Consider the following 26,058-nt stretch of genomic DNA (forward strand, 5'->3'; position numbering starts at 1 on the left):
AGTTATTGTGGTTGACTTATATATATGGATGATAGTACTCTAGTATGTGTATTCGTTGTGGTATGTATATATATATATATATATATATATATGAAATGACTTCCGCTGTTAGGATTGTGTACATGTATATGATTGTGTACCCGATACCCACTTTTGGGTCAGGTTATGTATTATGGTATCAGAGGTTGACGTGACCAATATGTGATATATGTGTTATTGTTATACGAAAAAAAAAAATGGTATGAAAAATCGGGGCGTCACACCCTCCCTAACCCCTCCCTTTTTTCCCTCCAATTAAAAGGATCGTCATAGGGGAAGCAAATTCCCCCTACTGGGTGCTCCAAACTGTTAATGCCAAAATCATATCCGCCAATCTCTGTATCCATGAATCGTGATGATTACCCACAACCAAGAGAAAGAAGAAAGCTTGAGAGACCCTTGATGACCTCCAAGATTGATGCTTAATACAAGGATAGAAGTAAAAATGAAATAGCAACAATGTTTAAGAGATGACTTTTAGATGTCTTACATCCTCCAAGAATTCTCCCTCTATAGGCGAGATGTCTCTAGACATTCAATGTCACATGTCTAAGTGTAAAGGAATTGCATGGTCTTAAATATAATGGGCTATGTCCCATGTTTATCCCTCCATTACTTACAAGTTACACCCTCTTTATTTCCTTCATTAATTAAGTATTTTAGTTACCCTTTTATGCCAAGGTAACCCTTGATTGATGTTTCCTTGTGCTTGAATTAGATTTGCATAGAAAATTATTTTGAGTGGACATTGAGTATTCATCATTCTTGCAAATCTCATTTGTTATTGTAAACGTATTTAACATACTCGCTTCACTCATTACATTTGCCTTTGGAGATGTGATAATATGAAAAATAGGATTGTTTTATAGTTTACTTCTTCTTATTTTTATTTCCAATATTGCATATCTACTTATGACTAATTTATATTCGATGCTGATGAACTTGTTCATGTGTAAATATGTAGTCTAATTTTAACTAACTCGTTAAGCTTGTGTGCTACAACTAATACGACATGATCATTCCCCTAGTATGAAGTGTTCGACCTACGACACCTCGTCACACTAGGTGCTTAGGGGATAACATGTGACTTGTACAAGACCCTATGACATTGGCTTGCTCTATCATGCAACCTCTCCTAATGTCTTATCACATTCATGATTGGCTTTATATTCATGTTCTTCACTAAATTTCTTTTAATTCTACTTTTGAACTTTTGTCCCTATAATTACCTACATCCTTAATGTTTGTCTTTTTCCAATTAGACATCAAAATTCAATTATTGAGAGTGTGAACTTCCAAATTAAAATAAAAGCTTTAGTATTTAAGCGAAAAAGAGTAAAAGAACGCACTCTCATTCATTCCAATAAAATAGTCAAAGTATTTTAAGGCCTTTGACACTATTATGGCATTGTATCAAAGTGAAAAACAAAATAAAAATAAATATGACGAAAACAAATATGAACTCTAAGCTGAGGCTAAGAGATGAGTCCACAAATAGGAGTCCGGAGAACAAACAAAGGTGCATACACACATGTACACGCAAGTCATCTAATATAGAGATTTGCAAGTATTTGTATAAGTAAATTTCACACGTATTATATGAGACTTACTATTTTGAATAATTTTATTGATTGAAAAATTAAATGAGTCTTAATTTTTTGGACAAAAAATACCAACTTGTTTAAAATTTGACAAAAATATACTTCCTAAGATTTCAAAAATTTCAAAAGCACCCCCTTAAAATTGGAAAATTCCACCGACCCTTCAGGCTATTTTGGATTAAAGATTTTATTTTTTTAAAAAAATAAAGAAAAATAAGAAAGAAATTATTTGTCACTATATTTTTTCTCCGTATCAAATATAACTAAAAATGAAAAACTATTCTAATATAATTAAAAATTAACAAAAATCAAATACTAAAGATGTGAATAATTAAAATTCTACTCATTGATTTGATATATTTTTTATTTTATTTCTCCCTTTCCTAGAAGAACCCTTCATATTTTTCTTTTATTTGCTCAATATTTTCTTAATTCTGAACAGACCGCTAAGATTTGTCAAAAAAAAAAACATAATTTTAATTTTTTTCTTAAATTTTATAAAAAGAAAAATCATTTGAAGAGAAGTTTATATCTAATTGAAAGAGAGATAAATAGTATTTTTGAAATCTATTAATAAAAACTTTTATTTCTGAAAGTTTTTTACCTAATTATTTTCATCCTCAATGTAATTTTTTGCTTTGTTCCCCTCTAGAGTCTAGACTCGCAATCCGCCCGCCACAACTTCAAATCTGATTCCTTGGTGAAAACTGGAAACAGAAAGAAAAAGTCTCGGGGAACTCGATACTGAAAACGGACCCACCTCAGCGAGCAAAAGGATAAGAGGTAGAGTGATGGCAGACGTGTAATTCCGATGCCAGTTCAAGGGCATTTCTCCCAAGGCTCTCCCAACTCTTCTTGTACTTTTAATACACTCTTACCTATTTAGAACGTACACCAGTTCGCGTGTAGTACACCATTTCCTCCATTGCTCGATCTTTTTTATCTTCATTCCTTCCTTCTTCCTCCTTTGCGTTACAGAGAGAGAGAGAGCGAAGATGATGCACATGACCTTTTACTGGGGTAGGAAGGTGACCCTCCTGTTCGATTCATGGAAGACGAATTCCTGGACCAGCTACGCCTTCACCTTGCTCGCCTGCCTCGTGCTCGCTGCCTTCTACCAGTTCTTGGAAGATCGCCGCATCAAATTCAAGCTCCTCGCCGCCGGCCGCCCCCCCGCCCAGTCTCCGATCGAAGCCCCCCTTCTCCAAAGGAAGATCGCCGGCTGGGGTCCCGCGAAGTTCGCCGGCGCCTTCCTCTTCGGGATCAACTCCGCGATCGGGTACCTTCTCATGCTCGCTGTCATGTCCTTCAACGGAGGCGTGTTCATAGCCGTCGTCGCGGGGCTTGCTATCGGCTACTTGCTCTACAGAAGCGGCGGCGACGATGTGCTGGTAGTTGATAACACATGCGGTTGCGCTTGATTTGAAATCTAGAAATTCCCAGTTCCGATATTTTCTGATGTTAAGTTATACGCTTCTTTCAGATTTTGATTTCCTATTTTCAAATTGCGGTGTGATCAAATGGTGGTGGGGGTTTTCGATCGTTTGGAGGGGATTCTGTGTTGCGAAAAATATGTATATCTGTAACTGTCTCTAGCAATCTCAGCTTCGTTATGCGTCAAGTTTTCAGTTCTCGCCTTGTTTGATCTTCAATGTACAGTTTCATACGTTTCTTTTAACAATCATTGATGATTGAAAAGAGAATGATAGGTTATTTAGGGCTTTAGTGATAATAGAGATCGACTATACCAGTAGAAAGAAGTAGAAATAGTTCTGCTACAATTTTTTTTGAAGTAATTGAGAGCACAATTGGAAAGATTTTTTTGAACTCGAATTCCTATCATTTAGACAAGCCATTTATAAATCAAAATCATCAAAGAGAATTGAACCAAAAAGAGAGAGACGGATAACACAAAAAAAGGTACAGTTCTGAGATACCTGTACGTAAGGACCAAGTTCTGCAATCTGCACTTGGTGTACCAAAAAATGAGCAAGTTAAAGCATATATGAGAACTTGCAGTCTGGTTAACATTACAGAAAAAAATACTAATAATAATAATTAAGTAATGACACCCTCGGAAGCAGTTCGACAGAAAGATCTCAGATCCATACCAGCAGAAGAAACTGCTAAAAATGCTCTTCTGCTCAAATACAGGTAGAAATTCGGCTTTACATCACGAAACCTGCTAGAAACTCAACAATGAAGGCAGCCATCGACTGATCTATCTACAGCTCGGGATCACCCTCGCATGCACAATGAACAGCAGTATTTTACAAAAAAATAAAATCACAACAATAATAATTGATAAAGAGATAAAGAAGGCATATGTGATCATTCTGAATTATGCAGGCAATGTTGTTGGATGGAAATGAATATGTCGGGCCGTGATCATTTAAAAAGCTGTAGTTGTCCTCTTTGTTTCAAGGTTTCATCCTTCCTATCTCCCATCTTTGATATGGTGGGGGAGCAAAGTTCTAGCAGGCCCCGACAAAGGCAAAGCGTTTTGCTATTGCTGGTCCTGACTTTTTAGTGAGACTAGTTCACTTTCCTGCTGTTGGCTTCTAAGCTTCAAGCTGCAAGGTAACCATCTTCGAAACCTCTCTGGCCAAAACCTGTTAAAATTCATGCGCCCAACAATTAGGAAGGAAAATAATGCAAGGAATTTTACGGCAACGGTAGAATGTAGCAAATACCCAGTAAGTGACAAAGATAGCCTCAGTACTGTCATATTTGTTTCTCCAAGATTTCCACACGCACATTACTTTCTGTTCATGACCTCTATCCTCTTCAAGATTTGATTAAATATTCACCAATAAAAGTTCCCAAAAAATTCCAATAAAAGCATTGTTGCTGATGATCTTTCGATTTTTGGATCTTGGATTGAGGTTATGCCCATGCAGGGTGCAAATGCACAAGCACGTGTGCGTGCAGTTATTTAGTATTCGGGAAGCTACTCAAAAATTTCATTGGTCCCCTAAATCTCAGAATTGGCTCACACTTAATTGATGCATACCAATCTGATGGTTTTAAGACAATCAATACACACCATTGACAAAATTGGATAGGAAGGCAAAACATTTAGACAATCTCGGCAAAACCTTGATTTCCTCGACACAAATAAAATTTGCAACACTTAGTTACTTACAGATCCAATCTTTCCCGAATTGCCCGCCGTACTGAAGAGTTAAGGCCATATGCTATCGAGTTAAAAAGCCCCTAAAACAAATAAAAACAGAAATTAGTAAGTTTCTATAACAAGTAAAACAATTACAGAAAGGTAATAATTAACAGGAAGCTAATTTGACAAAACAGGAGAGGCTTGGCATTATTCTTGGCTCATTCATTTGTTATTTTTCATCGTTTGTCGCTGCCCGACCTACAAAGGAATTGGAATGCAGCTTTATTGCAATTTTCTTGTTTTTTGCTTTTTTTCTTTTAAGAGGACAACTTGTTCTCCTTTCTTTGTATCTAGTTAGTTGTTATTTACCAATTTTTTTCCTATCAATTGAAAAAAAAAAAGGAAGATTTTTTTTTCATTTTTTATTTTAGTTCAGGAAGAGGATTTGTCAATCTTCAATTACAATCATCAATGTTGCAACCAACCAGAGAATCCAAATAAAAAAAGTTGGTACACCAGCAAAAAATAATGACAAGAAATCAAGAAAAAACAGGAGGAAAGCAAATTTAAGTACTCGTCTACTTATTTATTTATTTATTTTTATAAATAAGTAGTCGAGAAGGACAGAGTGCCTGCCCATGCCATGCTGTACATTTTGCCGATGATTGAGCAGTTAGGACAACAAAAATGCAACCCAATCAACGGGGGGATTTGAGGACAGCTAATGTTGACCAGAACATATCCAATCACCACTTTAATTGCAGAAATTCAGTTTTGTATTTATACAATAGTTTTGAAGTTTGAACATTGAATTATATGGTTAGAATAATTATATCACTGAATCGGAATGATTATTGACAAAAATCTCTTCCTAGGTCCCTTAAACAAATGCCATGTGTTCAGAGGAAGAGAATATGGAGAGTATCATTTTTTCTCCCCCATTTACAAATATCATCATCCATTCCATACTCAGGTATAATCAAAGACAACATTACGAGCACAAGTGCGCAAAGCAACATCATCTAAACATAAAATTATCTAAAATAATAGAAATATTAAATAAAAAAATAAATAAATGAAAACTAAAATAAAAATAAAACTCATAGCTATTTGGATTTACCATCAGTGCAGCCATCCCAACATCAAGAACTGAGAGCCAAAAAATTTTATGGCCTGGTTCAATAAAATCATGGATCCGATTGATTGTTCCAAAAGTCCATGAGCCTATCAAAATTAGTGGATAGTAACCCCACCTGTTCAAGGCCTGCAAAGGAAAGAAATTAATGGCATAAAGAAGTTAAGAGACATATTGTTAATACGTAAACACATTAACTGTCCAACTCCAAATCAACTTCCAAAATTCCTTGCTGCTACTGAATAAAAGAAAATAATTGAGCACTTAACATCACAATCTTCAATTAACAGCCAAAAATTCAAGATTGTGCTACGCAGCAATGCCACATGATAATAGGCAGCTACAAATTATTTTTTAAATTTTAACAAATACATATTTAAAATAGAGATCATGATAACATTAAGAAACATTACTTAGCATCATCATAAACAAAGGCAGCACAGGATTTTAAAAAAAAAAATATTAAAGATCGACTATGATCCAGAACATATAATTTCTGCATAACCAGGCACAAATAAAGCTCAATGAAAATAGAGATTCATGCGGCCAACTCCCAGTGTAAGTCCAGCAGAAGTTTGAGCCACGGCCTTGAACCAAAATCAGGAGGGAAAAAAGAACTTTTAGATACACCTCCAACGTGTAAGTAAGCATGCCTTAAGAACTATGCATTAGATGACCCTCAAGTAGTTGGGATTTAGGCTTTATTATCTCGAGATGAGCTGTATTATATGCTCAAAACCACCAAGTGGCTCCCTTTAATTTCATCAAACAGCCGAAGAATGTTATGCGAGATGTCTTGCAAATGGATTATAACCGAAATGATGAAGCATTTAGCAACACATCATGACAATGATACTAGTTATAACACAAAAGCCGTAAAACATTCATTTAAGCATATTCCATTTACTCATGCAATATATCACTCACAGCTCAATCCCATTCTTCAAAGCCATTCACCCCAACTGCTTTGATTTCACAATATGAATCCTTAACATGCAATAGATTATTGGTGAACTTTGTGAAATTGATCCTAAAAGCTAGTCACAATACAGCATACCTTCATGTCTGCCCTTGTATCTCCTTGGAATGGCCGGTCCGACATGCCTACAGCCATCTGAAATTTTGAAGTACTACATGAGATGACCTCAGCAAGTAAACAATGAATTTCCAATAACTGAACTATACTAGTTTCACAAACAATTTTGTGTTGCATACATACACGGGTTGCATTGTTTAGCATGCGTATCACTTGAAAGTACGTAACACCATTGAAAAGAATTGCACCCCATAATGGTGCATAAAATGTCATGAAGTGAACCACCTGCAAAGATTAACAGAGTTTTACCCTCCTTTACAGAAAGCATGCCAATCACATTAGAAATTAGACCTTTAGCTCATAACACATTGTATAATTGAGATCAGAGGCATTATACTTCCATTCTAGTTGCCACACAAAATTTGAGCCACTTCTAACATTAATTGAATTGAATTATATTGCTCAATGAAAAAGTTAAGTAACACATAGTTCACAAGCCTCACATGCCATCGGGGGCCTGAGAACATGATATACGCAGTCTTACCTCAAAGCTTGAAGAAACGGTTTCTGTGATTTGAACTCAAACCATTAGGTTCAGATATAGCACCCCTAAGATTGTGTCAAGGATCGCTCTCAATTCTTACACTCAATGAGGAAAACTTAAAACTACCAACAAGATGGCAACTTGACAACATAGGATCCTCAATCTAGATTCAGATTCTACTACCAAGATCAGATTTAAGGTTTCCCAGTCTATGGCTTGTTTCGAAAACTAGCCATCACCTGGGACAAATTTCATTGACTTTATTTACATTCAGATGAAAACTGATGTTCCAACAGATTATTAAGCGCATGTTTCACCCTTCTAGGATCATGCTGGTCTCATGTGTAGATGAGGGAGGCCATCATAAATATAAAAAAATTAAATATCTCATTAAGTTCTTCTGGAAATCTCACTCCATTGTTAAAAGTTTAACTGAAGATAAAGTTTTGATAACTAAAATTGAAAAATAATATGCTTATCCAGTGCCAAATGGGTAACAGTATGTCACTGTTGATTTCTTTGTCCACTTCATTCATTCACTCATTCAATATCCAGTTTATTGATGATCATGAAAACAAAATAATGCAACAGAGGCAACATGAAATGAACATGCTCTTCCTCATCTCACAAAAATCAGTTACTGACAAAAATTCCAAGAAAAAAGTTTTGAAAAGCAAATAAAAAGCAAGATATTGTATAGAAAGCATGCTTCAGAGTCGATCGACTCTATTCTGTACTTGCCGTTCCTGTACGCCCTGTCTGCATCCAACACCATGTACCTAACTGTCCGTGATTATTGCCAATGGAGCGTATGACAGTCATAACTAGTGAAGTTCCTGCAATCATTGATTAAACATAAATTAAAATAGCCTAGGAGCAAAAAACCAAGCAAGAAATGTTCTCAAGTATGTCTGCTAAATATCATTAAAAAAATATATATAAGACACACAAAAAGCATCCCATTCTTTTAAAATGTTATAAATCATCAAGTGTTCAAGCACAAAAGGAAGCATACCCCAAACATACAAGTGAAACATAGGCTCCAAATCTTCAACATCTGTTTTATGCCGGACAACAGTGCGATGTAGAGTAAAAGCAATTGTTGTGGTCCATAGGAAAGATGCCACACAGAAGAAATGGGTGCTATAGCCCTGAGCATAACAAAAAAATCCTCTGGATGGATCCCTGCCCCAACAACAGAAGATTTCAGTCTACATTAGGGACTCAATCCAATGAAAAAAAAACAATACATAAAAAACTGATTTCACTCGGTATAGGGAAGCATACCCAACAATGCCGAAGAAACTGCAAAGCAAGTCCTGTCCATGTGTATGCAATCCACAAGGAGGAAGAGACATGAGAAAAATTATTGGCTACTGTAGAGTATCCAAACTTTTAATATTTCTAAAAGTATGTTTCTTTTTCTTTTTTTCTTTTTTATTTTTTTGGCTTTTTGGATAGAAAAAGACACTATATTAAGAGAAGAAAGAATGTACAAGGAGAATAAGAAAACCTACCAACCAAAACAGAAAAGCAAAAAGAGAAAATACGATAAATACAAAGAAGAAAATGACAACAGCAACAAGCTAACAAAGGCAGCCAATCACACTAGATATAAGAAAAACCCACACTCTCACAGCAACCTGACAAACATACCCACAGCAAAGCAAAAAACATAATCCAAACCAAAATCAAAACTAATAGGCAAATTTTGATCCTGAAAAATACAAGCATTTCTTTCAAGCCAGACCACCACAAGAAGGACAAAACTGCACAGCACTCATATCCTTGCGCTTCCCAAACCCTCTAAAAGGGGTCAATGAGAAATCCTCTGAAGAGCAAGGGCACAGCCAGCACTCTGCTAACATGCCAAAAAAATTGTCTTACAAAGTCCAAGCCACTATACAATAAGGAAAATTTGAGCATCAGTCTCACCACTAGCATAACAAAACACACACACACACACACCAGGAAACAAAGCCTTATATGGCCTTCTGATCTGTGACGGATTGCTGGTGGTTAACTCGATTAAGTACTAAGAATAACCATCCCAGCAAACGCTAAAAAAACAAGTTTGAGTCAACAACAACAACAACCACCAAGCCTTGAGTCCCACTAGGTGGGGTTGGTTGCATGGATCATTTTCCACCAATTTACATGAAAATGGTCAATTTCCTCTAACAATTTAAGATTACCATTCCATTCCAAGTTATTTTAGGTCTAACCCTACCCCTTCTACTGCCACTAGCAAAAACTAGCTCACTCCTCCTCATTGGTGCACTATTGGCCTACATTGCAGATGCCTAAACCATCTGAACTGCCCCTACCTTGTCTTATCTTCTATAGGCATTATGTCTAACTTACTGTGAATATATTTGTACTTTAATTTATATTTTAATGTTATATCACTCATCCACCTTTTTTTTTAATTAGTAAAAGAAACTTTATCAAAAAGGCATCAAGGGGATGTCAGCCCATGGTATAATAAGTCAAGCACCCTGAAGGGTGTCACACAAATTAAAGATTACACCATAATCATTAACAGTCCCACTACGCCAGCTATTTGCCGCAGTAAACCAGTGCTCTTTGCTGATATGGATTGCTTAGGTTGAAATTTTAAACACTCGCCTATTCCCCTCTTTCCAAATGCACCAGAAAATTGCAAGGCGAATGAGGGACATAGCCTTTCTCTTCTCCTTTGTTACCCAGAGTTCCCCTCCCACAGAATTAGCATAACCCACCATTGTCCAATCAGAGACAACGCCATATTCCATAGATTCCTAGTCCAAGTGCAATGAAGGATGTGCTCTACAGATCCTGCGTCAGCCCTGCAAAGGGGACATCTGTTGGCAACTAACAAACCCCTTCTTTGCAAATTATCCAAAGTCAAAATCTTACGATAAGTTCATTGAGTTGCCACCCATGCAAGAAAGGCAACTTTGGTTGTAGAGACCCGGAAAATATAATAATAAAAGAAATTGGAAAAAAGAGGATTTTTGGTTAAGAGACGAGAAAACCAGTGACGATTTTCTGGAGTAATAAGAAAACCATCAATGGTTATATGGTATTACCGTGGGCCAGTAACAAGTAAAATGGTAAAAATTGGGCCGGTTAAAGAGAAAACCGGCGACGGTTTCCCGAGACCCTGAGAAAACCGGCGACGGTTTCTCTGCAGTGCTGAATATAAGAAAGTCCCGCAAGCTGATTTCATTAGTTAAACAAAATTCTTCTCTCTCTCTCTCTCTCCCTCCCTCAAATCCTACGAACCCCTCTCCTTCTCTCTTCGATTCCGGCTTCATTCTAGGTCGGATCAACAATTCAGAACCACCACGAAGTTCGTGGAAAGATTCTCTACAATTTTACCGGAGCGGATCGTTGAGTTGGGGTTCTGGGGCATCACTCCAAAACTGAGGTAAGGGTGTTAAATTTTGGTTTTATTGTTAAATTGAAGTATTCGAAACCTAAGAAGTGTTAAATGAGAATTATTCTAGGAGTTGAGTTGATTAATTTGGAAAAATGTGAATTTCAGGCTTTTGAGCGTCGAACGCCGCAAGCGTAGAATTGTGGTATTTTAGTGAGATCTCAATAAGCTAGGTAAGGAGAATAAATTATAGCAGTATTTTCTGAAAATTACTAGTTAGGAAAAACGAGAAATTGAAATATGATATTTTACTTGAAATTATTATGATATGAATATCAGATAAAAATTGTGTGGCATATGATTTATACTGAAATGTATTTGAAATTGGGTTAAATGATTTACATTGAGAATAATGATGTTATGAAATGTATATTAAAATATAACATTTGAAATGTGGAAAATGATGAAAAGTGATAAGTCAATGAGTACTTTCTGAGAAATGATGAAAAATTGAGCATAGATCTGTATGCTAGAAAATAGAAGAAATATGAAATGTTGATATTGTTTTACTGAGATATAAGGAAAAACGTGAAATGAGATATATATAGATATAAAGTGTGTATTGAAATGTTGAGAGTGAAATAGAAGAGGATGAGAACCTAATGTGAATACCAAACTATGAATATTGATATATGAATATGAAAATGGAAATATTGCAATGTGAATTCTATAATATGAATATTGAGATGTGGAAATTGAAATGTGAATCCTGAAATGTGTATACTGGATTGTAAATATTGAAAATGGAAATATTGTAATGTGAATACTAGAATATGAACACTAGAAATGTGAATATTGCAATGTAAATGTTGCAATGTGAATATTGAAATATGAATAATGCAACATGAATATTGCATAGTGAATACTGATATGTGAAAGTGGAAAGGTGGAAATGAAAACCCTGATGGATGGATTGCGATAATGAGCACGGTACCGTTGCTAGTGGTGATTATGTGCAACCACACAGACTCGTGAAGCGTGTGGCGTGACAGTCGAATGAGCTAGTGTGGAGGGTAGGTTTGCCCCCTAAAGTTCGGACCAGGGTGAGGCAGGTCATTCGTACTACAGACGGGTATATGGTATGTTTATCCGTGGTTAAGATCCATCCTTCGGGCCGCACAACCTCAACCATGGGAGAAAGCATGGCATGGAGAAATATCCTCAGGGCAGCCATGAGTTACAGACACGATATGCACTGATTACCGTGGACACTTATGGGCTGAATGGTGAGGTGTAAATGGGAAATGAAAGAATGATGAAAATGGGAAATGAAAGAGCGTGAGTTAATAACATAAATAAATAAAACGAAGTAAAACACTCCACTTGAGGGCTTACTGAGTAAGGTAAGTGTCCTGATAAGTATTAGTTGTAGCCAAACTCGAGTTAATCGGGCAAGAATAGAAACAATATTAGAGCAGAGGAGAGTTGTAAGGACCCGACCTGAGAAATGTGGATTAAACAAATAAGAAAAGGGGAAGGAATTTAAAAAGGTGAAAATAGCAGGGTTCGTCGACGAGGCTCCTTCTCTCGTCGACGAAGTCTCTTCTGTGACTCGTCGGCGAGGTTCATTGGATCGTCGATGAGAGGATACCGAGAGATTTATGGAATTTTGGAATCTCAGGCTCGTTGACAAGGCCAACTACGTCGTCACCGAATGCCCCTTCTTCTGCTCGTCGACGAGCGCTCCACTTCGTCGACAAGTCTAGTCAGGTCAACTAAATTATAAATATCTATTTCATTGCTTCTTGGTTAAGAAACACAAAAGCTCTCTCTCTCTCTCTAGAACCGGCGAACTCTCTCTCTCTCTCTCTTCGATCCTCCGCTATTCGTCACCCGAATCCACGATCCAACATTACTACGTGGATCAGGGGGAAAACCTCTACAATTGTAGCGAATCGGATCTTCATTTTGAGGATTTCTGGATTTTATCCCGAAATCGAGGTTTTGAGAACTCGGTTCGCTGTTTTGGAGTCGTATAGTTCGTATTTCAGGTTCGGAAAAATAGGTAAGGAGATTTGTTTACATCAATCTTTTTGGAAAACTAAACCGCTAAAAAGTTAGCTTATGTTTATATGTACGATATGACTACTTATTTGCAAAGTTTCACCGGTTAAAAATGTCGGTTTTACGGTTTTAGTAAAAAATCGGGTTTTGACATATGATCTCCAAACTTTCCAAAACTACTTTATTTGTATTAAACCTAACGTCGGAGATGCTTTGAACCCTTGTTTTCTGTTTAAATGATGTTTTTCGAACTATATACTATGTATGGTCTGTTTTTACCCAAATGAGTGTGGCATATGTTATGGAATGGAATGTATGTGGAATTGATTAATATGTATAGGAACCATGGGAACTGAAGTTCCAAATTGTTATCAGGAAATGTGGAAAACAGGTACCGGTTAGATACCGAGCTCTAAAAGTGAAAGGGTTAAACCGAGAATGTGTGTGCCGGTTTATACCACAGTTTGAATGAAAGAAAAAATGTATGAAAGAATGCATAAATGAGATTGTGAAAATACTGGAATTGCACAGGTTAATGAGTTTTATTGTAAATCGTATATATAATATTGGGACCGTAGCTTGTTACTATGAGAGCCTTAAGAAGCTCAACGTTATTATGAAAGCCCTAAAAGCTTAATGTTATTATGTAAGCGCGGTACCGTTGCTAGAATATGAGATACAGTGCAACCACACCTATGTTCTCAGTGTGGGTATCTATGTAGTCGTCTTGGTACGAAGGGCCACTGGTTAATCACGGACCAGGGTGGTGATGGCCAAGACGGACTGGAGTAAATTACGATGCCTGACAATGTCTGCACGAACAGGGCTCAATCGGTACTTTATTATCGCACAACCCGCGCCATGGGGTAGTGTTGGCATAGTTATTATTGTTTCAAAGCTGGACGGTGTTCTAAATATACATATGCATGATTTAAAAACAAAAATGGGCAAAGTCACAAGTTTGAGTACCGGGTGGAGGGATTGTACAATATATGGGCTTGTACCCTACCCTAACCTCGAGAACTCTCGCTTGTTATGATGATAAACTATCTATTGCAGTATTTATAGCTATATATCTCCTATATTACAGTATTGAGAATATGTTTTATTCGTAACTGCTTGCAACTGGTTTAAACACATATTGTCATACACTAATGTAATATCTTCCACCTTACTGAGAAGTGTCTCACCCCAACTTACAACCTTTGTTTCAGGTCCTTCAGGAAACCGGTCCTAGGCTTTTAGAGGGACGTCGAAGCTTAGTACTGTTTTTAGCTCACATAAGTATTTTGTATATGTACTAGACTAGTTCAGAATGTCTTTTTGGGGATTGTAAGAACAGGTTATGTTTTAAGTACATATGAATGTTTTGAAAGGATACAGTCAGAACTCTGGTAAGTCTAATAGATGAAGTATGAATGTTTATGTTTTCCGCAATGTATGAAAGCACAGATCTGTATGATACACCCATATGTCCCTGTTTAGGGCGGGTAGTTTATGTATGTTATCAGATATGTGCAGACTATGTATGAATAGTAGCACTTCGGGCCCACCTATTGGGTCGGGGCGTTACAAGAGTTACATGTATGGGCGCGTAATATCCCCTATTCACGGGAACTTCACCAGTAAATATGGGTTGTGTGTGAATGAATTTGAAAATGGAATTAAAAGCTTATGAAAGCTTGTATTTTATATCTATATAACTATGAGTATATATCAGTTAATTTTCTCAAATGATATGATGATTTAAAAGAGTATGTCATGATATAATGAAACTCATTTTTCCACAAGAGCTACATGTATGTCATTATTTAGTACTCTGGTATGTGTATTCGTCGTGGTATGTAAATATAATGACTTCCGCTGATAGGGTTGTTTGTATGACTGCTTACCCGGTATCCTCTTCGGGTCGGGTTATGTTGTTATGGTATCAGAGTTTCTGACGTGGCCAATGGTTGAGTATATGTGATTAATAATTATTATTTAATGGAAAAAAAAATTGTATGAAAAATCAGGGCATCACATTTGCGGGGACAGGTGTCTTTCAATCCAAGTCCAAGTGGAATCAAAGTTGCTTGACTCCAAAGGGAAGACCTTCCTGTAGAAGGATCTACAGTGAAGACCCCCTTATCATCTAAGGCCCAAATGGTGCTGCAAGCTGTAAAGAAGGCTATAAAAACCTGTGAATTGTTTAAGTTCCCAATCTTCCACATTTCCAAGGAAGGTGATGTTCCAAAAGAGCCCCTAATCTGAGGCTTGAAGGTGTTGATTGACACAAACATCTTTATCACAAGCCAAGTGGTAGAAGGCTGGAAATAAGACACTAAGAGCTTCTCGGTCACGCCATGAGTCAAGCCAAAAATAAATGTTATCCCCATTGCACACCTAAAATCTGATACGAGAAGCAAAATCATTCTAGCCTTTCTCGATGAAATTTCACACCCCCCACACCATGTGGTCCTCTATTAGCCTAGAGATCCAATCGTTATGTTCAAGCCCATATTTCACAGCAATGATTCCCCGCCAAAATCTCCACAACCATTTCCCTAACAGGGCTTTATTAAAAATATAGAGGGTCTTCAAACCCAAGCCTCCTAAATGAAAGGGTTGTTACACCATCCCCCATTTGGCAAGATGAAATTTGGATTCTGCCCCAAAGCTCCCCCAAAGAAACCTCCTTTGAATTCCTTCATTTCTTTTGGCAACTGAAGTTGGACGGGGAAAAAGAGACATGAAGTAAACAAGGAGATTTGTCACGGTGCTTTTAATGAGAGTGAGTCTGCCACCTTTTGATAAAAATTCCTCTTCCATCCAACCTACTTTTTTCAAAATTTTCAATGATGGGATCCCCCACTCCTTTATCTTTGAATTTGGCATCAAGAGGTAGCCCAAGGTAGTTAATAGGGAAAGTAGCCATTTTGCAACTTAGAAGGCCAACAAGGAGAGGCCCATCTACAGTATCTACAATTTCTCCAACCAAAAGGATCTCACTTTTTCCATGGTTAACTTTCAAACATGAAATCGCCTAACACCCTGCCAAGACACATCTCAGATTCAGAATGTGGAGAGGGTCATCCTCACAAAAAATGATAGTGTCATCTACAAATAGGAGTTGTGTAACCTCCATGGACCTTTCGTGCCTACCAACTCTAAGGCCTTTAAGCAGCCCTTCTCTAGTAGCCTTTTTCAACATAAGGCTCACCATCTCCATCACCACAATAAACAGAAAGGGGGGCAAAGGGTCTCCTTGTCTCAGTCCTCTAGAGGAGCAAAAGAAATCAGTGGGGCATCCAGTGATTAACACTGAGAAGCTTGGTGTGTTGATGCAATGAGCGTCCAACTACACCAACGCTCCCGGAACGCATTTTCCTACGAGTATAGAGAAGGAAGTTCCAATTGCCGTGATTAAAAGCTTTCTCCATGTCAAGTTTGCACACCACCCCATTTTTATTTTCCCTCTAGTAAGTATCCACCACCTCGTTAGCTATAAGGGCTGCATCCATCATTTGTCTTCCCACAACAAAGGCATGTTGTAGTTGCCCAATGACTTCTAGAGTGGCTTTCTTAAATCTCGTAGTAAGGACTTTAGCAAGGATCTTATAAATACTTCCCGACAAGCTAATTGGGCGAAAATCATTAATGTTGGTTTCCCCAGGTTTCTTTGGGATTAGGGTAAGGAAAATGCCATTGATGTTGTTCACAAATATACCCGATTTAAAGAATTCCTCAAAAGTATCAACAAAGTCCTACTCAAGTTCATCCCAATTTGATTGGAACCCATCTAGCCTTCGCGCTTTGTCTCCATTGCAATCTCTAATGACTTGGAAGATTTATGCTTCCTCAAAAGGTCTCTCAGGCCACTCTATAATGGAGGAGCTTGTTATGATTTGAATAAAATGAACGACCTAACTTGACGATATGACTCTCCTTCTAATAACAATAATGCCCTTACTAAATCTCACCAATTAACATACTAACACACTTAATAATAATACTAAAAGACATAAATAACTTCTAACACTCCCCCTCAAGCTAGAGCATAAATGTCATATGCTCCTAGCTTGTTACAAATGAATTTAACACGAGCACCCCCACAACGATTTGGTAAACAAATCAGCACATTGCACATCTGACTTCACATAAGCAATATTAATGAGCTTCTACACAAGTTTCTCCCGAATAAAGTGGCAATCAACTTCAATGTGCTTTGTCTACTCACGAAAATGGGGGTTGGAGGCAATATGAAGAGCAGCCTAATTGTCACACATCAACTTCATAGGCTGAGAATGAGAAATAACCAATTCTTCCAACATGTTTTTCAACCAGACAAGTTCACAAAAAGTGTGAGCCATAGCTCTATATTTTGATTCAGCACTTGACTTTGTCACCACAATTTGTTTCTTACTCATCTAAGAAACCAAATTACCACCAACCAACATACATTACCCGGTTGTGGATCTCCGATCGAAAGGTGAACCAGCCTAATCTGCATCTATATATCCATGGATATAAGTGTGGCCTTGATCACAATATAAAAACCTCTCTTGGGTGCACCTTTGAGATATCTCAAGATGCGATCTTTTCTCTTCTCATCAGAAGGATCAGATTATAGCAAGTGGACAGATTTCCCTAATCCTGCTAAATAAGTTTGAACAGCTTTAGACCATTGAACATAATTTTTTCCATCCAACTTTTGAGTCGTTATTTGTGGCAGCTATGTAGGAAACAATTTTGTGGGATTCGTAGGTTCCATCTCAACACTCACAAATCAGCAACCACACCAAAACAAGAAGAACAATCAAAACTGATTGGGGCAATCACAAACTATGTGAAGCACTAACACATCAACGAACAAGGTGAACAAATCATCGGCGGATATAGCACTGCCACAGCCTCACAACTAAACATACGAACACTGCCACATCCCCAAAAAACTCACAAAGAAGCCTTCACAAACCCTGAACATAGATTAACGAAATACTGCGAGTGCATGGTCGAAAAAGGATGACTTTTTTAGCAAAAAATGGGCCTAACAACTTGATAATATAGTCTAGAGAAAGAATCAAAACATGGCAGAAGAAAAGAAAGGAAAATAGTGGTCAGAACTTCACTCACACACCGGCAGGTGGGGTTGGCCCTACCAGCATTTGGCAAGCACGTGGGGGCTCCTCTGGCGATGGGTTTTGTGGGGTTAAGCTTTGGGGGGTTTTGTTTATGGGTGACTGGTTGGTTTTGTGAAATAATATGGGATAGAGGTGAATATGGAAAGGACAGCTGCGGGAATGGGGTTTTCCGACGACATCTGAGGGGAATAGAGTTTAGGTTGGATCACGCTCTAATACCATGTTAAGATTTGATTAAAATGAATTGCCTAACTTGAAGATAGGTCTCTCCCTCTATTTATCATACAAATTAAATACATTTTAATGACAATAATACCCGTACTAACTCTCACTAATTAACATACTAACACACTTAATAATAATAATACTAAAAGACATAAATAACCTCTAACATGACTAATAGATTTAAAATCGATGTCGTCCACTACAGGACTCCAACTTTTCGATTCAAAGTAAAGAGCTTTATAAAAGTTGTAGATTCCCCTTTTGATGTCCTCTTCCTCAATTAAGGTGTTCTCGCCAATTTCAATGCTATAAATGGTATTCAGTATATGATAGGCATTTGGGGTTTAGTGGAAAAGTCTATTATTCTGATCTCTCCCCTTGAGCCATAAGGCTCTAGATTTCTGCCTCCAAAAGACCTTTTCAAGGCTAATAGCCTCGGTTAGCTCCTTTTTCAATGAAACTCTTTTGGCTCCTTACTTAATATTAGGCCCATGTCTCATCAAGGGTTTTGATGTCATTAAGAATAAAATAATGGTCTTCTTCTTCAATCCCTTCCTTTTTGAAGCTAGCACAAAGTTGGCTTTCCCCTTAACATGTAGTTTGGTCCACCAACGCTTAATGAGGTCCCCAAAGCCATTGTGCTTTAACCACACCTTTTCAAAGCGGAACAGGTTGGTCCACATTTGATTCCACCCATGTTAATGAGGATAGGGAAGTGATCCAACATGCGCTTAGGAAGGAGCTCCTCAGTGGTTTTTGGGAAAGTGAGTATCCCAATTCACTAAGATAATCTATCAATTCTCGAGAAGGAAGTTGGATCCCTAGAGTTGGACCAAGTGAAAGCACCACCATTGATAGGGAGATCAATGAGGTCATTCACATTGTTGAAGTCCAAGAACTCTCTCACTCAGTTGTTCTCTGCTCCGCCCCCACTTCTTTCATGGGGGTACAACACTATGTTGAAGTCTCCTCCAATAACCCAAGGTGCATCCCATCTCCTCATTTCGGCAACCTTAACTTTTTAGATATGTTATTTCTTAGTTGCTTAACATTTTGAACCATATAGCATAACAAGTCTAATAGCTGTCCTATAAAACTTTCCTTAGGGGTATTCCAAAATCACGCAACATGCCCGAAACACTTCACCATTTTACTAACCTACTTTAACTTTATTTATTACATCTTCTTCAGTTTCTCCTTCAGCTTGCATAATAGATCCGAAATTTACTAATACAATTAATTTCTTGACCATTGATTATGCATCAAAGTCGCGTAATTAAGTATTTAAATGCATTAATTAAGTATTACCATTTTAATTAAATACTTAATTATGCCCATTATTTTAATCATTGAACTCATTCGATAACATTAAGATAATTATCCTATTTTTGCCACAAATTTACAAATATTTATGTTTAATTATTGCAGGATAATTTTCGAAAGCCGGGCCACGTAGGAAATTTGGAGAGCCATGCACAAAGGAAGCCATGTGTGCTTGTGTGTGAGAAGACCACATGTGCCATGCAAAACCAAAAAGAAGAGAGGCCGTGTGAGCTGGCCGTGAGACGTAGCTGGGCCGAGCATCACGCGAAGAAGCCAAGCCATGCATGCACGTGAAAGGAAGTGGGCTGCCAATTCGTGGTCTCGGGCCTGCCATGCGCTGGGCGTACATGAAGAAGGCTAGAAGCCGTGCATGGGCCATGCATGAGGAGCTGGGACTCGGGCCGTGCGTGAGAGGAGAAGCGAGCGCTGGGAGAAACAAAAACCAGAGGCCGTGGAGCACATGAGCTGCATTGAAGGGAAGCATCATGGGCTGGGCTTCATGCAAGGCCATGTGCATGTGACAAGACCACGTGAAGAGGGCGTGTGTGAAGAAACACCGAGAGGCCCATGTGCAGCCATAAAGAGGAGAATAGAGCTGGTCGTGCGTTGGGTCCAGAAACAAGGGAAGCTGGGCATTTATTAAAAAGGGGGAGTAGGGCATTAATTGAAAAAAGGAGAGCTAGGGTTTCAGGGCTTTGAGGGAGGGTTCCTTTTGGGGTTTGTTGCGCTGCACAGTGGGGGTTTTCTCCTTGAGAACCGTGACCAGTTGAGAGGAGCTCCTCACCTCATGGCCATCTCTCTCTCTCTCTCTCTCTCTCTCTCTCTCTCCATTCTAGTCTTTTGCTTTAATGTTATTTTAATGCTTGTTTGGGTTTATTTATCTTTAGCCATTGTTATAATTTAGCTATTTTTATTTGAGTTATATTTATTGTTGAGTTTGGCTTGCTTTTAATTAAAGTTACTCTTGGAATTAAATGTTTGTTTAAGTTAGTGTGTTTAGTTTATTTATTTATTGAAGAACCTTTTATTAGATTAATTCTTGGTTAATCTGTCTCTCTCACTTACCTTGTGTTAATTTAATATTAGTTTTGAGTCTTTTATTGTTGAGCTTACTTTGCTGCTTTTATTTAAAGTTAATGTTGGATTTAAATGTTTGTTTAAGTAGTGTGTTAAAGGTTATTTTATTGTTGAAGAACCTTTTTTTATTAGCTTAATTTTTGTTTTAGTTCTCTCACACTCTCTCTTGTTTTCTTGTCTTTTTAATTAATTAGCTTGTCTAAATTTCAATGTCATTTTAATATCTAATGGAACTTATCATTGTTGGTTTAATTTTCATTTTAGCTCATTTTTAATGTGGATTTAATTTGTTTAAGTATTTGGTTAAGTTCATGACTTTGTTTAAGTTAGTTTATTTTTGCTTAAGACCTTGTTTAAGTGTAGTTTATTTTTGTTTAAGACTCTATTCATGTTGAGTTTATTTTTGTTTAGGACTTTGTTTAGGTATAGTTTATTTTCGTTTAGGCCCTTGTTTAAGTTCATCTAGATGTTGAATATTTTCATGATATTAATGCAGTCCTTTTCCTTAGTCTATTATTTGAATGCTTAAAGATTCAGTCATTTTGCTTGTTTAACTTCGTCATTGTTTGTTTGAATGGGTGAATGAGTCATTGATTGGATTACACTAGGTTGGTGTAGTTGGTTGATAATTGCACGGTAATTATTTTCTTGTTTAAGCATGTTATGTTTTTAGTTTAGGTTTCGATTGCTTTAATTTCGTCCCGAACTCTCAAAAACCCCAAGAAATTGTTTTCTTATTTTCTTCTTTTTGTTTTACGCGAGTTTGAAACCGATCTGCATTCCCTGAGGAGACGATCTGACCTTTTGGACTAATTATTACACAACAGAACTCATATACTTAGGATAGCCTTTGCGTTGCTCATTTTTAGAGTGAGGCAACCATCAGATTTAATATTTTCCCAAATATTCCACCCACCATGACTTAAGCATTTCAAATATTCTGTCTTATTTCTACTTATCCTAAAACATCTAGATTCTAAAGATTCTCTCCCTAATTGTAATTTTGATTCTACTCCACCAGCAGTTTCATCAACCAAGAGAATATCATCTACAAATAACATACCATGGAACATACTCATTCATCCATTACTAATGTAGAAAGATAAGGACTAAAAGCATATCCATGATGTACACTTATTGTGATTGGAAATTCCTTAGATTCTCCACCTGTAGCCCTAATGCTAGTCACTACTCTACATATCCCATCAGTATATCTATTGCCTACTCCTTTTTTTTTTTCCTAAAACCCACCACAAAACTTCCTAACCCTATCATAAGCTTTCTCTAGGTCAATAAAAACAATATGCAAGTCCCTTTTTTTCCTTCAAATTTTCCATTAATCTTCTAAAAGGATATATAGTTTTTGTAGTCAATCTCCCAAGCATAAAATCAAATTGATTCTCTAAAACCACCGTTTCTAACCTTGTTCTTTGTTCAATTACTATTTCCCACAGTTATATACAATTGTGAACATCTCCTATTTTTGTATATAAGTATTAAACTGCAAGAGAAAACACCGAAAGGATCCAAAGTTCAAACCTTGACATCCTAACTATAGGATAACAAAAGGAATTCAACAACAAAATAAAAGAAGAAAGCTCCTTTGTTTCCCCATCATTAAGATCTCTATACAAATGGAAATCCCAAGAAAGAAGGCCATTAACCACACTCGATGAAAAACAAAGAAATAGGTACATTGTGATATATAGAGAAATGAAATACAGAAATAGTGAAGGAAAATTGAAAAATACTGCTATCCTAACCAAAGAAACCTCTAAAAAATAAACTTGACAACCACTTTCCACTTTAAGCTCAGTATATTTATTAGTATGAAAATAGGCAAAGTACAATACAGTTCCTCTACAATTCCACCAGTTCAATATTGTTAAAGGCTTGATATACATTATTGGCCCACAACCTAATAGGTTAAGCTTTTAGGTAAAGTGGTAATCTAACATGGTATTAGAGCTGGTTACTAGGAGGTTTTGGGTTTTAGTCTTATTGTCCACGTTTATTGTGATGTTTAAAAAATATTGCACTCCCTGTAATGGATGTTATTTATCATTTGTTTATCTCTCCACGTGTTGTCGGGCTACACGTGCGGGGGAGTGTTAAAGGCTTGATATACATTGTTGGCCACCTAATAACTTAACCTTTTAGGTAAAGTGGCAATCTAACAAGTATATACAAAAAAACTTAAGCTTCAGTCAAAATCTTCAAATTTAGCTCCAGCCTGTATTAAAGGATCCAAAAAATTTATACCTAGATCATTTCAATCTAACATCCACAATTATCTGCTTCACAATCATCTCAACACAGATCTGGTTTCCTTCAAACACAAACTTATTCCTTGCTTTCCAGCAATGATATACCACTGCTGCCCATGTCAACCTCAACCTGCATATCTTATCATAACAAGAATTTCCGAGTTTAAAAATCCAACTCAAATTATCCTCTAAACATATTGAAGCACCTTGGATAATAAATTCTGACTTACTACTACCTTATAAGCTTTCTCAAATACTGAACAATCAAAAGGCAAGCGGCCTCTTGTGTCAACACTTGATCACAAATCTTGCACTTTGTATTTGTCAATCTGCCCCATTTTGCAACTTTCTAGGGTGGTTAGCCTATTTGAAATAGCTAACCAAGTAATAAAGGAATGCTTGCGGATATGGTACTTCAACCATATTGATTTTGCCCAGCTTACAGGTCTCTCTAGTTCTTATAGCCTCCCATGCACTGCCAAATAATATATACTTAATGTATAGAAACCATAGAATTTCAAGAAGCCATACTCTTGAAAAGATTTTATTTTATTATATCATTGTTTTTCATGCAATTAAATTCAGTTAGTTTTTTCTTTCTTTTTTTCTTTCTCCCCTTTTAAGGGGAAAATGAAGGGGGTTTCACAAAATGATGATTTGCTTTAATGATTAAAGGATAATGTTCAAATTTTAGTAAAAGAAAGTTCAAATCTCCAATATTTATTACACTCAAGAGAATAAAGTTTTGATTATATTTAGGCATAAACACAAGCTATAGCAACTAATACAAAAAATTTTAAATTGTTTCACAGAATCAGTTACCAAGACAGTTTTTCACACTAAGAATGTGTAACTGGAAAATTCTTTCAATCAAGCAGCTGATCAAAGCAAATTTTCCCCAGTATTATGATGTCTGCGATGATGCAAAGGTGTTCTCCATTGATCATATTGGACTACCATCTTAAGTTTTATTCTGTACGTTCTTCATACTAAAAATGACTAAAAGCCGCCTTTTTGATTGAAGATAAAAATTATAATGACTCAGTTCAATCTCCAAATACGGATCTCAAAGTCTTTTCTGAATATGGCCGCCCGAAAACTCACTTTGATCAACTTTAAACCACTCAGTTAAGACTCGGTTAATTCAACCAGCTTATTCAAATTTAATTAATGTGCAATCATATTAAATGGCCCCCCGCAATCTACTCTCTAAGATCAACTATCCAAAACAAGAATAAACCTTGATTTTCCTAAAACTTGTCAGTCCGCCAGTTCATTCAAAGTCCAAATTAAAATACATTTTGAAGTAAGTGACCTAAAAAAGATAAAAGATGCAGAAAGCAAAAAATGCAACATTATTCATCAACAACAGCAGGGCAAGTTAGATCTACAGTGCACGAGATCTCTCCAGAGAGGAGTTAACAGTTTGTAATCAGGTAGAATGGTGAAGCAAAATTAGCCTTTTCTTGTAGATAGTAACTCAAAATTTCAATAACTTAAGTGAAACAAGGAAAAAGAAAAAGAAAAAAGCAGCGCACAGAGGATTGAAAATAGAATAATAGAGGGAGGTTAATAAGGAGGGAGGGAGAGAAAAGCGTACAGAGAGAGCGAGGTAGAAGACGAGCTTGAAGGAGAACTTGCGAAGCTCCTTGAAGAGAAGGTAGCAGAGGACGATGAAGCCGGAACCGACGAGGGAGAGGCTGGACGCTCCGGTGTTGACGGTTGTAAGAATCCGGCGATGGCCGGCCGTTAGATTTCCCGCCGTCTGGGGCCGCACGGTGGCCATCGACGAACGGCCGTTAGTTAGCAGTAGCCACCGGTGAGTTAGCAGTTGCCACCAATCGTATACTCTGAAGAAGATGCCTAGGTTGGAACTTGGAAGGAAGAAGTAGAGTCCGTGTGCCATGTGCGCCCGCCGGGGCTCGCGGTTTCGGACTCGGGCTCGGGCATTTACAGCAGATTTGTACAGAAATATTATAAGTATAATTTTTTGAGGCCGCATTCCACATCGTCGTCGCTTTGGCCGAGTGGTTAAGGCGTGTGCCTGCTAAGTACATGGGGTTTCCCCGCGAGAGTTCGAATCTCTCAGGCGACGAATTTATTTGTTTTACGTTTTTTCCTACCCCCACTCCCTGCCATTTTGTGCCCATGTAAAAATAAAGGTTAAAGCCTTAAAGGCGTCCAAATTTTTTCCCAATCCAAAAATAAGAAAAAAATTGATATTTATAGATTTGATGTATCTCTTATTTTCATTTTTTTTCTTAAACTATTTTTGTATCTTTTGGGGACTTATATCTATCCGCATTATTTAAAAAACTTAACCTCTACCCCTAAATCCTAAACCCTATCCGCATTATTCAAATCTAGATCTCGATAGGTTTGAATTGACTAATTTAGTTGGCTTGATTTGATTTTGGGTCAAATAATGTAAGACATTGAATTTGCTTTATGAAGTTTTACTTGGTCAGTTTGGTTAGACAAATTAGCATTTCGAGTCATAGATTTTATATACCTTATTTAAAATTGAACTAATTGACTCTCAGCTTGACACATTAGGATCTATGTAAGTTTGAATAGGGGCAAATTTAGTGAGATGGATTGGTCTTCTGATTTTAAGTCGAGCATGAGGTTTGGATTAGAATTCGATCTTTTAGCTTTTGTTTGGTTGGATTGATTAAGTGGGTTGGCCTTTTTTAAGTCATGGACCTTATTGTTATTGGACCATGTTTTTCCTCCCATATATACCTCATATTTGTTCCAAAAATATTAAACAAACAATGTGTCATATATTGTATTCTCACAAATTTTCTTAAATTACAGCAATTGATTCATCATTTACTATTAGAATGTAATTTTTTGGCTTGAATTCAACAAATGTTTTTTTTCTAGTATTAACTTGTTTTTTTTCATTATTTTTTTATTTTCTAATACTAGTTGAGTCCCATTGAAAATTGAACAACGATCTTGGAACATCTAACCATTGCTGTTTACCAGAACAATGTCTAATCCTTTGAAAAATTGAACTCTTAATATTCAAGTTAATTAAACCTAGAGCTTGCTAGGGGTTTCGAGTAAGTTAATTTGAAACAAAATGGAAAAGAGAATGGAATTGAACTGAGCCAATATGAGCTTGTCAGTTTAATAG

At 37.0% G+C, this 26,058-nt stretch overlaps 2 protein-coding genes and 1 non-coding gene across 4 annotated transcripts; 2 read left to right on the forward strand and 1 right to left on the reverse strand.

Moving 5' to 3' along the window:
* The first annotated feature begins 2,454 nt into the window (after window positions 1-2,454).
* On the forward strand, window positions 2,455-3,261 carry LOC131150803 (copper transporter 5.1). The gene has a single exon (XM_058101776.1). It carries the CDS (start codon window positions 2,636-2,638, stop codon window positions 3,059-3,061), a length of 426 nt encoding a protein of 141 aa, XP_057957759.1. The 5' UTR covers window positions 2,455-2,635; the 3' UTR covers window positions 3,062-3,261.
* Window positions 3,262-3,546: 285 nt separating this feature from the next.
* Window positions 3,547-24,831, reverse strand: LOC131150801 (G-protein coupled receptor 1). Of its 2 annotated transcripts, XR_009135603.1 has the most exons (10): window positions 24,514-24,826; window positions 8,761-8,792; window positions 8,489-8,658; window positions 8,215-8,309; window positions 7,113-7,214; window positions 6,951-7,007; window positions 5,879-6,022; window positions 4,786-4,856; window positions 3,752-4,252; window positions 3,547-3,604 (listed from the first exon to the last, which is right to left on the reverse strand). XR_009135603.1 is itself a non-coding variant. In XM_058101772.1 (9 exons), exons 1-9 carry the CDS (start codon window positions 24,817-24,819, stop codon window positions 4,147-4,149), a joined length of 1,083 nt encoding a protein of 360 aa, XP_057957755.1. In that variant the 5' UTR covers window positions 24,820-24,831; the 3' UTR covers window positions 3,671-4,146. The 2 variants fall into 2 exon arrangements, 1 of the variants encoding a protein (XP_057957755.1); XM_058101772.1 differs by lacking the exon at window positions 3,547-3,604 and having other exon boundaries at window positions 3,671-4,252; window positions 24,514-24,831.
* Window positions 24,832-24,926: 95 nt separating this feature from the next.
* On the forward strand, window positions 24,927-25,008 carry TRNAS-GCU (transfer RNA serine (anticodon GCU)). Its single transcript has one exon. It is a non-coding gene; the product is annotated as a tRNA-Ser (tRNA).
* The last annotated feature ends 1,050 nt before the right edge of the window (window positions 25,009-26,058 follow it).

This window comes from Malania oleifera, chromosome 3 (assembly GCF_029873635.1).
Source record: "Malania oleifera isolate guangnan ecotype guangnan chromosome 3, ASM2987363v1, whole genome shotgun sequence".
Classification (NCBI taxonomy): domain Eukaryota; kingdom Viridiplantae; phylum Streptophyta; class Magnoliopsida; order Santalales; family Ximeniaceae; genus Malania; species Malania oleifera.

What these genes read in the sequence shown, in the direction of transcription:
- LOC131150801 (XM_058101772.1), bottom strand. Translation starts at nt 24,819, where the DNA reads ATGGCACACGGACTCTACTTCTTCCTTCCAAGTTCCAACCTAGGCATC. An exon ending in ATACAAGGGCAGACATGAAG is followed by an intron (nt 6,023 to 6,950) that starts GTATGCTGTATT and finishes TTTCCTTTGCAG; the next exon opens with GCCTTGAACAGGTGGGGTTA. An exon ending in TTGGGATGGCTGCACTGATG is followed by an intron (nt 4,857 to 5,878) that starts GTAAATCCAAAT and finishes TATTTGTTTTAG; the next exon opens with GGGCTTTTTAACTCGATAGC.
- LOC131150803 (XM_058101776.1), top strand. Translation starts at nt 2,636, where the DNA reads ATGATGCACATGACCTTTTACTGGGGTAGGAAGGTGACCCTCCTGTTC.